The sequence below is a fragment of the Copadichromis virginalis genome, linkage group LG7, assembly GCF_057382275.1.
Source record: "Copadichromis virginalis isolate Kocher_CV1m ecotype Utaka linkage group LG7, C_Virginalis_male_GT1.1, whole genome shotgun sequence".
NCBI lineage: Eukaryota > Metazoa > Chordata > Actinopteri > Cichliformes > Cichlidae > Copadichromis > Copadichromis virginalis.
The window spans coordinates 32883324-32897586 of record NC_140624.1 but is presented as its reverse complement, the minus strand read 5'-3'; the positions used below and the strand labels follow the sequence as shown (position 1 = coordinate 32897586).

Genomic DNA, 14263 nt, shown 5'->3' with positions numbered 1-14263 from the left:
CGTGAAAGAGTATGCAGAGTAGTTACGAATGAGAAGCAAAAAAGAGCCATCAGGTGTTAAAAAATAAACCTCAGACTCAATAGTTAGAACAGGCTTTTCCCCGCAGCATGCTGTGTAATAAATACTCAAAGAAAACTGCGGCTGTTACAACTTATGTCTAAAAATATTCAGTTTCATGCATCGGTTAAGACGCTCAACTCCAGGTACACGACGCTCAGCTGGAAACACTTCACGCAAGTCGAGCTGCCCGAGATTCACAGAATTTACAGAAAATGTTACATTTTTGTGATTTATATCGTTATCGGACAATGGATGTATATGATTATATCGGGATATGAGATTTTGGTCTCATCGCACAGCCCTACACACATCATTTTTCATATGAACCCATTCAAATTATAACTGCAATTTCAGTACATGGTAATGTTAAATACCGTGTAGAAATCCAAGTAGTGAGTTTATATACACTGAAAATATTTATATGACAGGTTTCCAAATGGAGAGTGCGTTCATTCATAACAATGTTAAAAAGTTCAATTATAAAAACCACAAAAGAAACAAAGAGGCAAAAGTTCTTCCTCCACAGAAGAATAAGGTTCAGGTTGCTCTGTGTTTGAGGTTTCTGCTAACAGATTTAATCCTGCAGAGACCGAATGAAAAGAGAAAAAAAAACAACCCACAGCTGTCAATAAGAGAAAAACGAGCTGAGAGAAATGATAAATTGTCAGACACATCTGTGATATTGACTGGTCTGAGAGAAGGATGGAGGATGGAGGGAAGAGGAAAAAAGGTGGTGCAGACAGTGAGACAGCGTTAGGCACTGGGGTTTTTTTCTTTATTACAGAAATGAATGTCTTTAAAATATTTAGACAAATGAGTCAATCCTGCTTTATTGTTCTGTGATTCTGGATGCAAAAACTGCTGATGTGTAGGAAGAAAAATAGAAATGCAGTGCTTAAATGTGTTTATCTTAGAGTGGAGAATCGTTCTATGTGTGTATCTGTCACAGTTAAACATTCAGGGTATATGTGGCAAGGATAAATGGACTGGAAAGTGTGTGCATGTGTGTTTTTCTACCTGTACTGCAGGTGTGAGTTGTTTCCTGGGGAGAAGTGCTTCTCACCTTACTGTGTGTGTGTGTGTGTGTGTGTGTGTGTGTGTGTGTGTGTGTGTGCGCGCTACACTAAACTGCTTTTAACACCATGCAGGTCACAGTACACGGGTATTACATGCAGGCATTGATTAGGACATGCGTGCACACAAACACTAATGCTTATCCTCCACTCAGAGTCAGCAGAGCAAAACACCTGAATTCAGCTGGAGATAAATAATAAATGACTTCTTCATGTTTTTTTGGAATCAAACCAGATGAGACTTCTCAGGTCACGGAGGGGAAAAATGAGCCCTTAATTGTAATCCTCAAACACCGGAGAGGTTCACGAAGAACAGAAGAAAGTCTGAAGAGGTTAAAGCTACAGCATCGTATGAAATGGGTTTCAGCTTGTGATCATGGGACAAAGCAGGGATGCTTCAAGAGACTTGAATTTCCTTGTCAAATATTGCGTGGGTATTTGCTGAAATTTTAATCTGCACACACAAGATTCACATTAGATTGCAGAGTGTGGTCACTGTTCTTTCTTTCCTTGGAGGTCAGCATCCACACGGCAACTCGTTGGCTGATTATGGCTGACTTCACATCACAGAGAGATAGCTAGGCTGCTGGTTTTTTAGGACAGTGTTCAGAGTTTTGCTCAGAAAGCAGCTGGACGTTCTAGACAAAACTGTCACTGCCTTCTAAACTACGACTGCAGCAATATGCTAGTGACCAAAGCAATCCGCAACTTTTAACAACTGGAATAAACGGTAGATGCACTTGGTCTTATACAGTCCTGTTCTACTCTAATTGAGCCCTCATGCCAATGAACGAATTGCAGAGCATAGTGGTGTTCAGTATCATGCCCAAGGATACTGTGGCATGCAGAGATTGAACCACCAACCCTCCAGTTACTAGATGACCCTCCTCTTCCTTCCTGAGCCCAATGCAGTCTCATGACCAGTGGTTGCCAGATGATTGCAGACCAGTCGTACCTGTGCAACTGGATCCTGATCCACTTTATTCAACATTGTCACTACACATGACTGCAAAACCTCAATAAGTAGCTGAGCAGTAGTAACTTTCCTTCTTTCTTTTTCTCTCATCTATATCATTTGGCTAAGAATTACACTTTGGATCTCTGCGTTTAAATAAATGAATGGCCTGGTCTTCACAATTCACAAAAAAACCCAACAAGCGAGGCCGCGAAAGGTGAACTGCGATATAGTGAGGGAACACTGTACCCTGTGTGTACCCACTTAAATAGACGCAGTAGGCTATTATTAAAATCATTAACTTCTACAGTTACAAAGCCCATCACATCAAAAATTGGAAACCTGGCCCACTCCCAGTATACCATAAGAAAAATGAGCTTTACCAACTAAAATTTCTGGTTCCAGCTAGCAGTGAAAGCATTCAAAGCATTTATTTTTAGATGTTTACAGTCAGTCTAAGGCAACTTGATGAGTGTGGGAACAACCAATTCAAACCACGACCAACCAAGTTGCAGCTCTACAGTTTCTATTATTTACTCCTGAGATGGGTAAAAAAAACAAAAAAACAAAGAATACCAAAGAAGTGTGCGTACTTTAATCCTATTTTCCCTGCTTAGAAAGAAATTTGTGCTCTTACCTGCTGTGATGTCATCATCAGTGACATCCATTTCCTCCTCAGGAGCCTTGGTTTCTACTGGCTGAGCCTCTGGTGGCGGCAGGGCTGGAGGGGGAGTGTCGGTGGTTGTTCCAGCTGAGGAGAAAGAGACAAAACGGTTCAGTGCAGTCCGTCCAACGAGCACAACCCAGGTTACTATTATAGATATAATTTACACATCTCCCCTCAGTGCATCATAGCAATTATAAAGTGCATGCAGTTCGATAATTTAACCATTAAAAACTACCCCACTGGATTCAGAAAAAAAATGTTTATATTAAATTTAGGCAGTAAAAAGTACCCCAGTAGAATGTAGTTTACTGCTCAAATCTTTTAGATTAAGCCAATAAGATAAATTTGTCAATAAAATTTACTGTGACAGATTTAAGTAATAAAAACTACTCTGATAGATTTACACAGAAAAACTATGCAATTACTCAGTAAAAACTACGCAGATAGGGTTTGGTTTACTGCTTAAATCTATTAGATGTAGTCAATAATAACTACACCACTAGATTTAATCAATAAAAACTACTTTGACAGAAACCAGTTGAATTAAGTTAGTTTCATGTCTGTGAACGTGACCGAACAGGTTATTCGTGACCATTTCACATTGTGCCATGAGATCAGGCTCACTGATGTCACCGACCATCAGCGTAATGGTTTGAATGTCTGTATGTCAGGATGCTCTCCACTGCGAGTTTCTGTTCTGGTCCTCATTGTTGTTATGATCAAGTTAACTGCTCTGGTTAAGCAGCAAATAAAGGCTTATTGGATGTCCTCGTATAAGCAGAATGAATAGAAACACATGGACACACACAAGGACAGGGACACGCTTTTATTTAGCGTTTTCATTTAGCTCTTATCTCTCTGTTGGCAATTAAGAGTGGCTTTTCATTAGCGGCCGGCACTAATGAATGACACTGTGCTAATGAATGAAGCAGCTTAAGGTAACAGAGTCGGCACAGGGCTAATCTCTGGGAAAACAGCCTGCTTAATGAATTAAGAACCACAAAACGCTTATCAAAAACGAAGAAAGCAAAAACAAAGAAATATATTCCTCTTCCTTTTTTTTAAAGAAAAAAAAATGTAATTAACAAAAAAAGAAAAAGTTAAATGGCACAGTTTCATAAGGCTTCTTCAGTACACCAATAAAATTAACTGTAATTACACTGTGTGTAATTACATTGATTAATCCAGGTTAACATGTTCCAATTAACCTGCTCACACACACAGCTGACAGCTCAACATAATGACTTCGTATCACACACCCACACACACACACACACACACGGTGACAGAAGGCCAATACACAGCCCGGCAGTTGATTACCTGTCTCTGACATTAAAGTGATAAAAACTTAATTGGATTTAATTAAAACATAACTGATGTTTTACTGTGAATGAACAAAAGGCCTGCGGAGAGCGAAAAAAAACAAAAACAACCCTCGCTTCAGTTTCTATTTGCATGTTTCCCTCTCTGAGCAGGCGGTTTCACGCCACAGATAATGGTGGTTACATCCATCTTTTATATACAGTCTGTGACCCTCGAGGCTGCTGCTTGGCCTGAAGGTGGCCCAGTTCTCGTGTTCTGCATCTCCAGCACACACATCGTGCACACCAGCTGGGCTATAACCTCCAACTTAACTGTCCTGGTTGGAAGAATGAAAATGAGAGATACAAGAGCTGAGGGAGAAGAAGAAAGAGGAGGAGAGGGAAGTGGAGGAGGGGTGGCGAAGGAGGGGAGGAAAAGGAGGGGAGAAGAAGGAGGGGAGGAGAAGGAGGCGTTCTGCCCTGCTCCAAGGTCAAGCTTGTCATGTCAGCCATGACACATTGCTCCCAGCATGCCTTGTTAACCTCCAGGACCTCCTCCTCCTTGTCCTCCTTCTCTTCGTTTCTTCTGACTGTTGCTCCCTGTATTCATGTTTGAGACCCACACTTCCTGTTCTTCTCCTGTTTCCCAACCTCTACTGCTCTTTCACTATAGTTTTAAATCATCAGGAGAGATTCATCTAAAGGAGGACTCACATAAGGATGACTGGAATATTTTTAGTTCAGATCTGTCTTATATAAGATGATGCAAGGGAGTTTCATCTTCAGCCTCTATTGTTGTACTGTAGTCCTGATATTTTAACTTTGCACTACAATGTTTCTGCTTGCTTGATTCTGTGTTTTAGACATAAGAAGAAAAGGAAGAGAGGAAAAAAGGTTTGAAGAGATGAGAGATGAAGAGAAATGGAATGGATGATTGAGGCACTAAAACCTACTCCAGTAAATTTAGGAACTACTATGTCAGATTTAGTCGATAAAGACTACTCCATTAGATTAAGGGACTGAAAACTACTCTTAGATTTAGGAAGTAAAAACTACTCTTTACTTCCTAAGTCTAATTGAGTAATCTGTTAGATTTAGGAAGTAAAGACTACTCCGTTAGATTATGGGACTAAAAACCACTCACTAAATCTAACCAAGCTGCTACTTGGTTAGATTTAGGCAATATTACTGACCATCTTTAGGGACTAAAAATTTGTGAATTACATGTAGGAAACGATCATGATTTTTGATGATTTTTAGACACTTTCATGCTCTTGAACATGAAGAAACAGGGTTTTCAGTGTGACTATTTACAGAAAAGCTGGGAAAAATGTGTAGGAAAGGATGAAGGAAAAAAGGGAAGACGCAAGAAAGAGGGGGGAGAGGGAGACTTTGAACAGCAGGTTGATTGGAGTTAAAAAAAAAAAAGTAACAATCTGGATGTTCGAGGTAGACTGAGAAGCAACAACGGAGAAAAGCAAGAGAGAAAAGGGGGAAACAGAGTGCTCTTCAGTGATCAAAGAAACAGCTGCTTCACATATCCACCATTTGACCCTGAAAATTGGAACAAGGAACAAAGCTCAGGGACTTTGGTTAATGAAGTGTGTGTGAATATGAGAGCTGTGTGTGTGTGTGTGTGTGTGTGTGTGTGTGTGTGTGTGTGTGTGGTCCCTCAGTACCCTGCCTCACAGCTCCTGTAGCTATGAAAGACCTGTTTTCAGTTTTTGTTTTGTTTGTTTGTTTTAATTGTTAACAGCAGCTTTGCCACTCATGGCTTTCCAGATATAACCAGACCTCCCGTCTGCAGGTAAACAGCTCCACGCAGCCACTTTCTGATGATAAAACTACTTTCCCAAAACAATGTGCTGCTCCACACCATCACAGCAGTGATGATGGAGACTCTGTGGACAGTTCATTTCTTCCTCTGAGTGGAGGTTAACAGCCCCTGTTTTCTCCGTGTTAAAGCCTTTTAAACACTTCCAGGAGAGCTGAAAGGTCAGGCACGGCTGCTGCTGTTTGTGTGTGTGTTGTCAAGTTGGCTCCCTGCTGCGACGGAGGGACTCGGCTCAGTGACATTTCCTCTGCACTTAAGCCTAACAGATAAATACAGGCGACTCTCTACCACACTGGTCAGATAGCACAGGTCTCACTAAAGGTCTCATCCCACCCTCGTGCACTCTGACAGTTTGGTCAGAAACATACACATGAGTAACCTACTGAGATAATTTTCATGGTAGGGGTGGTCATAGCCATCCAAATAGCAATAACATGGATAGTAGCTGATATTGTCAGCTACTATCGTGTCCTCTCGTTTCCAAAATAGTTAGATTTTTGTCTCTAGGACAAACAGTAAACGACTTATGGTAATTGATGAAAAACACTCAGACCCAAATTTCTGAGATGTGTTTTGCTGAAGGTGCTGGTCAGCATCTTTACATCTTTACTAACAGTAGAAAATCATTTAATCAGTTAATCAATGGGTTTTGTGCAGAGAAAAAAGTTTGGGTTTTAAGTTGCGGTAATTACTGTAAACCAAAGACTGATCCAAGAAGAGCCTCAGGGTTCAGAGGACGTCTCCAGAGGATTCAAACACATCTCCGACTGTCCCCTGGAGATCCAGGATTTCCAGGACCAGCAGGAGTCATCTTTCTGCCTTTTCCAGTCCTGCTATGCAGCACACAGCTCAAATTCAATGACCCTTTAACCTCCTTTTCCACCCGCCTCCATTCTCCCTCATCCCTGGAGGTCACCAGTCCATCACTCCCCTACACATAGGCACCACCCCTGCCTGCGGTACTGCTGTGGTAACACAACACTGACCGGTGCCCGTTTCCACGGCAACTGTTCCCCCGAGAAACCCTTAGCATCCTCAGCAACCACAGGGCGACTCCTGAACACACACACACACACTGCATTTTAGAGCGCCGTTTCTAGTAAAAGAACGTAGAGATTCACCTTTCTTCCCATCAGCAGGTCTAACTATAGACAGAGAGGGAGACCAGGGAATAGACAGAGCCGGAGACAGAGTGGCAAAGCAAGAGAGACGGCGGTAAAGAGAGACGGCACTGACAGCTGCAGAAAGAAATCACCAATCAGAGTGGTTTGTGCGCCGCTATTGTGAGATATTCGTTAAAAATTTAGATGAGCTGGACAATGCTATACACGGCTTTAAAAGTCATCTTAACATATTAACAAGACTAAAAAAAAAAGAAAAAAGAAACTGAGGTTGGTCCTTGGTTCAGCCTCCAAGTTCATTTTGTCTGAAACAGGCTACTTTAGCTTCCTTATAGTTCTCTACGACATTACAGAGAGCCAAGAGTGAAGGAGACGGAATACCTTTATTTCCCTTTTTTGTTTTTAGAAATTCTGCTAGGAAACTGCTGTGGATATTTTTTTAGTAGTAGTTTAGTAGTAAAATTGGTAGTAGTACTAATTTTTTAGTAGTAGTAACCAATACAGATACAAATACCTTGAACTTATAAAGGCACCTTATAAAAGGGACCGCATCATATCACGATTGATTTGATTAGCACACAAAGTGATACTTACGGGAGCTGACTGTGTCGACATACTGGGGCAGGTATGGAGCCCACATGTCAATGGTTTCTTTGCGTCCTGACTGGCCGATCCTCCTCAGTTCAGCCAAGAGAAGAGCTTGGGCTGCTTCTCGTACCTGAAACCACAAACACACTAAATCACTGTGAATTAAAAACAATATCACATGTTATTATTTACCGTATTTTCCGCACTATAAAGCACACTTAAAATCCTTTAATTTTCTCAAAAATCGACAGTGCGCCTTATAATCCTGTGCGCCTTGTGTATGAATTCTGGTTGACTTGACCTCGAACAGATTTTATGTAGCACACGGCGCTCAAACATCTGTCAAAAAAATGTTTTAGTACGACTTTGGTAAGCTATGAAGCCGCACCGCTTGATGGATTGTCGGAGCATTACAACTACCATAGTCAGGAGCCTTGCAGAGTAATCTGGGTCCAAAACTCCGTCTGCTTCAGGTCCCAAAGTCAAATGAACACTGCGGCATCACTGAGAGTTAAAAACTGTCTAAATTTTTCATCTTTACTAAAATGATCAGCATTGCTGCTTTACCAAGTGTAGCAATTAAGCTTAACATTCAGGCATGAAAACATAATTTATTAAATTAAACGGAGTTAGCAGGAAGTAGTTTCCACCTAAACATGATATAGCATGTTCTGACTGAGAGATTTCTGAAAGATTCAAACGTACAGCTCTGCTATCACTTCCAACATAAATGAAGACAGGAAACTAAACAGCAGTGACGTTTGTAGGGTTACTGAAGTTGGGCTAGCTGGTATATAATGATGTGCTATGTGATCGCTAGTGACACAGCTATGTTAGCATAGCATAAACAGTGAAGCTGGAGGATGAATGCTAACTTTTTTCCACTTGATAAAAGTTAACATGAGGGTTTCTTATGGTTAGGGACAAATGTAATCGCATGGCAGGATGCTGTAAACGGACCAAACTTCAGTCAGGAGAATAACTGAGATTATTCATCCACAATACGAGGTTAGTCATTAATTTACTGCAACAACATGGGAATAGAGCAGCTGCGTGAGAATTCAACATTAATGAATCAAAGGTACGGAAGTGGAGGAAGCAGGAAGAATGAGTTGAGTAAAGTTTGACTTATCTGACTGTTTTGTTTCGCTTAATGCGCCCATGCACATTAATATTGATCAAATCAAATCTATTTATTTATATAGCACTTTTCACAGGATAAAAACCACAAAGTGCTTCACAGTAAAATCTCTTACGAAAAAAAAAAAAAAAAAGATTCCTTCTGTCATTATATCTAATACACTCTTAGTGAGAAAGCAGAAACAGAGTCAAAATGTAACCAGTGACCTCAATGTGGACGAGATGGGCATTTTAACCACCACATCAAACCTGCTGCTTTGAGTTACACAATACTTTTTACTAGATCCTGATTTCTGTGTGGATGAACTGTTGCATAAATTAATATAATTAATGACATAAGAACATTTTAAAATATAGATATGACAAACACAAATAGAGCCATTAAAAGTAAAGATTCATAGATGACCAACTCCACTCCATTCAAAGTTTAAAGTGGTCCAAATGGCACCAACCCCAGGATGTGTAGGGATGCCTGTCAATAAAAATGGCCACACCCCTAAATTTAAGTCTTAATAAAAATCCAGTTGGATGAGTTATTAAGAAAAATTCACACCCTGTAATGTTTTTTTATGAAGGGAAAACTGAACAAAATTTATGTCTGTATCAGGCTATAAACAGCTTTATTTATGCTGTAAAGCTGGATTTTTAAACATGGGAGTCTATGCAACCAGAGATGAGCAGTAATGTGTTACTGTAATCCAATTACTTTTTTCAAGTAATGAAAAAGTAAACAGTAATTAGATTACTGTTGCTTTCCCGTAAGCACGCTGCATTACTAAACTGTGATTTTGTTTGTGAGTGTCTCATGACAATGATGTACGAGCGTGCGGCGTCCGTGGCAGCAACAGACATGTGTAGATCAACAATGGATAATATGGAGTGCGGGAGAGAGTACGACCGTGCAGAGTTTAAGCTTGGAAGTACTGACATTACTTTGAGCTTGACCCGTAAAAAGTGACAAAACCACTAGCGTCCGCTCTACACTCTGCGTGGTAAGAAAACTTATTTCTACAGCAAAAAATTTAACTTCAAATCTAAGCAAGCACCTAGCACGCTGCCACGGGAATGTGAAATTCACAGAAACACTGCTGTGGTACCGGGAAAACCTGCACCGGTCCCACTCCTGTTAAACAGGAGAAAAATAGATTTAAGAGCGATAGGACTTAGTACTACTGAATCTTTGATTTTATTTAATTTTTGCTGTGTTTTATTTGCATCTATTTGAAAGGGTGAGTGTAAGCATTTAAAATTTTTTTATTTTATATGTTGGAATATGTTTAAATGTTAAACAAATTTCTTCAAATCAAAGACTGCTGCATATAATTTAATTTTTGATTATGCAATGTGCATAAAGTTAAAAGGTTAAAACTAATTAAAAAAGCCTTTAAAATAGACTTTTTCATTTGGTTCACTTTTATACGATAGATTATGCAGAAACAATAGAATTGGGCTGAAAAGCCAATTGCTTTATTACTTATTCAGGTTGTGTATCATGTTTTTTTTTAAAGTAACTATGTAATAAAGTAACTAATTACTTTTGAAAATAAGTACTCAGCAAAGTAACTGGATTACTTTCTTGGAGAAGTAATAATTAGTAACTCATTACTATTTTGAAGTAACTTGACCAAAACTGATGGCGACTGACTCACTTTTTTTTTTAGCTTGCCTCAAGTGGCCGTTAGAGGAATTGCAGTTTTTTTTTGTTTGTTTGTTTTTTCAATTTTGACTCAATTTTTCCTTGATGGCATCATACATACCTCCAGACAGCGGTCCTGCCATCTCCTCGCCAGCATCTCCAGCAGTGGCGGTCTGAACTTGTCCAAGCCAAGTAGGTCAGGGAGCATCACGCAGTGCATGGCTGCCAGCTGGCTCCATCCTGCACAAACAATCACAACCACACACACACCAACACATTTTACACAAACAGTCAGAAAAACTACAAGAACAAGTTAAAGTCTCTCTAATGCTATTGCTGTCAAATAGAAACACGGTTTTTAATGCAGTGCCTTGAAAAGGTATCCATACCCCTTCGAACTTTTCCACATTTTGTCAACCATGAACTTGAATGTATTTTATTGTGATTTTGTGTAACAGACAAACGCAAGGCATGGAATGGAGTGTATGTGTTCACAGTCGCTCTCCATCCAATCTAACTGTACTGGAGCTATTTTGCAAAGAAGAATGGGCAAATTGCACTCTAGATGTTCAAAGCTGGTGGCGACATACCTCAAAAGACTTGCAGCTGTAATTGTAGTGACAGATAGTTTGAGAAAGTATCGACTCAGGGGGCTGAATACAAATGCACAATATGAACAGATGCCCCCGATCCAGTGTTGTGTTTGTGTATCACACAAAATCCCAGTTAAGTACTTTTAAGTTTGTTGTTGTAACATAACAAAATGGAAAAGTTCAAGGGGTTACTAGGTTTTTGAAAGCCTTGAAAATATTTTTTTTTTTCTTGTTGTTGTTGTCGTCATTTTAAATCGTGGCCAAAAAACAAACTTCAGTGTCTTCTTGAGTCATCCTTGCAGAGAAAGAACATACTTAACTCACCATTTTAGTCTTTAAAAGTACATTAAAAAGTATTTTTAAAAACTTGTTTCCATGTGACAGCACTGACTTCCAAAGGAAAGAAAGAAAGACAAAAAAAAAAAAAAAAAAAAAAAAAAAAAAAATCACAGTAACAACAGTCAAACACGGGATGAGAATATTATCGACAACATTATCTGCAGTCTTGGTTAGAGCAAACAAAATTTTTTCTGCTAACCAGAGTCTGTCTGATGGAGTAAACAACAGGTATACAAAAGCCTTGTCACGATACCTTGGCATGATGAATTTAAGTGTGTGTTCTCAGCTACATGTGGGTTTTTACTTGATAACAAAAAGAAACACTGAAGGCTTTCACAATAAATGGCAGACACTAAAACGCTCCGTTTCTCAGTTGTGTGACAAAAACATTCAAAATGTCTTGGTATCGCTTTATAAGGGCTCAAAACAATGGCATATATTCATATTTCTGACCATACACCAAAGATATACACATCACCTCTTACTCATCTGTGACTTTAACTTTTTATTTGCAGATACTCAACATAAATCAAGCACCTTAATCACATATATTGGATTAATATATGGTTTCTGGACATGATGCATGTCTATGAAATGCACTTGTGTGATGGAGACTGAATGGCTGTTAGGCAGGAAAGAAATTTCATACAAATTTCTTTGCTGGGGGAACCGTATAAACTTACCTCCACCAATGAAATATCCAGATATTACAGAAAAAATAAAACGTTATTACAGAAATACTATGTAGAGGTTGACAGACTAAAGATTTCATCATATGTGACAGATATATTATAATAACTATTTTGTTTATAACATAGGAAATCAAAGCAATCAGAATCAGTCAACCTCCACATACAAATATGAATCGCTGCCTTGCAAAAACTGCAGAAATTTGAATCAATTCTAGTTCCCAAAATAAAATTTTACTCCTGTTTTTTTTTTTTTTTTGTTAGTTTGTTTTTTAAAATCAGACTGAACTTTGGCTTGAGGATTCATTTGGTTAACAAAGAAGCATAAGCTGCTCCAGGACTGTACTCACAGGCAGCTGGCAGCATCCATTTCATATATGAGTCCTATTAAAAAGGTCAACAGCAACAACAAACAACCTCCAAAAACAATCTCCATTAACGAGTTTGTTGGTTTGTTGACAACCAATGAACTTTTGGAACAAAGCTATGCTCATCAAGGTCCCCTCCTTGTCATGGACCAGTCAGAAAATCAAATGGTGCAGAACTAACTTATATTTGAAGAACAACGAGAGAAGTGCCAAAAAATTTGAATTGTTACCTGGAGGGAATGAAGAGGAACCTGTTAATGTTTACAAGAAGAGACCAGAGTAAAAATTGTTTTGTTTTTTTCCTAAAGGGTTTTTATTTCAATAACGTATTGGATATGCTGCTTTTAGTTTTATTTAGGTTGCATTAGTTGGGTTTATGGGCTTCGTGTTACCACAACCACCTTCTAGGTGAACTGCTGCCGACAGGACAAGCTTCAGGACAAATCAGGAACAAAGCTGTGGAAGTCCAATGAAAGTTAGAGTGTGTGTGTGTGTGTGTGTGTGTGTGTGTGTGTGTGTGTGTGTGTGTGTGTGTGTGTGTGTGTGTGTGTCTCACTTTGTTCTCTGTTAACTGTATCCACTATCTACTACAACAACTACTAGTGTAGTGTTAATTTGTTTTGCTATTACTGCAACTGCTAGTGGTAATACATATTATAGTACTTATAAACAGCATAAAAGCAACAAAGGAAGAAATTAGTTTTTGCAGGGCAGCGTTTCTGACTAAACAGCTATTGAAATAAAAAAAATATATATATTCCTACATGTACTGAGAAAGAATGTGACACTGTGAGCATGCTTGCTGTCTCCCATTTGTTTTAGTGTACAAAAAAGTTAATTAGCTTTGAAAAGGAACTTGTATTCCCTTGAATTCCCTTAGACATCACAAATAATCTTTGAAAAACAAACAAAAGAACACATTCATCATATGTGTGGGAGTGAGAGCAAGCCTCCATGGTGAAATCCAAAATCCTGTTTTTTAGAAAAAACAACAAAAAAGGTTCATACAAGAAGGAAAGGAAGGAGAGCAGTAGGCTCTGACACCAGAGAAACTCCAACCACAAGTCCATGTAAAAAAGAAGCCTTAAAATCAATAATGCAAAATTTTAGTTAGCTTTCAGTTCTCTGTGTTTTTTTGTTTGTTTTTAAACGCAATTTTCCATATTGCATCTGTTTAAAAATAAATAAATTTTTAAAAAAAATTAAATAAAAAAAAACAAAAACAAAAAACAGTGAGGTGGGTGTGCTGGTGTGCATTTTGCTTTCCTTTTTGATTTTTTTGTTTGTTTGGGTTTGTTTGTTTTTTTAAATCTCCTCAGTGAAACACTCAGGTGGAAATAGCAAGCATGCAAACAGCACAGAGACACTGGAACATCAAGACATGTGGACATTCAGACAGGCGGTAGAGACAGTAGAAACGGAGCAGGACTGTATGTTACTGCCAACAGCTGGGAATAATAGAGACAACACTAGGGCATAAGGATTGTTTTCAGTGCACACTCAACTCTGTCAGTTCCAAATAACAGTAAAGTCAGCCTGTTTGCAGACGACACCACTCTTTATTGCACCAAATTTAGGAAAAGCATTAAATCATTTTAGAGCTGCTGACATGTTAGCAGCTTCTTGTGGAGTATTTCACATTTACAAATCATTAAATTTGTAACAGATTGGCCCAGAATTGCAATTTCAACAAAATTGCAAAGTGCAAGGCTTGGAGAAATAATCACTTGCTTGGTAAGCCAGATTTTACAAATTTACTCTACCTCTTCCTATGCAAAGTTTTTTGTGACATGCAGATTAACCTAATTCCTTCAACTGACTGGGCTGAAAGTGGACTAAACAGGTAAAAAGATAGCAGCGCTGTAGACAAAAAGGACATAGGACACTCAGGGAAAAAAC

The 14263-nt window shown here is 38.9% G+C and overlaps 1 protein-coding gene across 4 annotated transcripts in view; it reads right to left on the bottom strand.

Annotated features, from left to right (window-relative positions):
- Positions 1-14263, bottom strand: part of wdr7 (WD repeat domain 7) — a 99710-nt gene that overhangs the window by 46938 nt on the left and 38509 nt on the right. For all 4 annotated transcript variants that reach the window (XM_085463099.1, XM_085463096.1, XM_085463098.1 and 1 more), the window contains 3 exons: positions 10497-10615; positions 7606-7729; positions 2726-2839 (listed from right to left, as the gene is read on the bottom strand). In XM_085463099.1, the coding sequence (XP_085319225.1) occupies positions 2726-2839; positions 7606-7729; positions 10497-10615 (357 nt within the window). The remainder of the gene's footprint in view (positions 1-2725; positions 2840-7605; positions 7730-10496; positions 10616-14263) is intronic.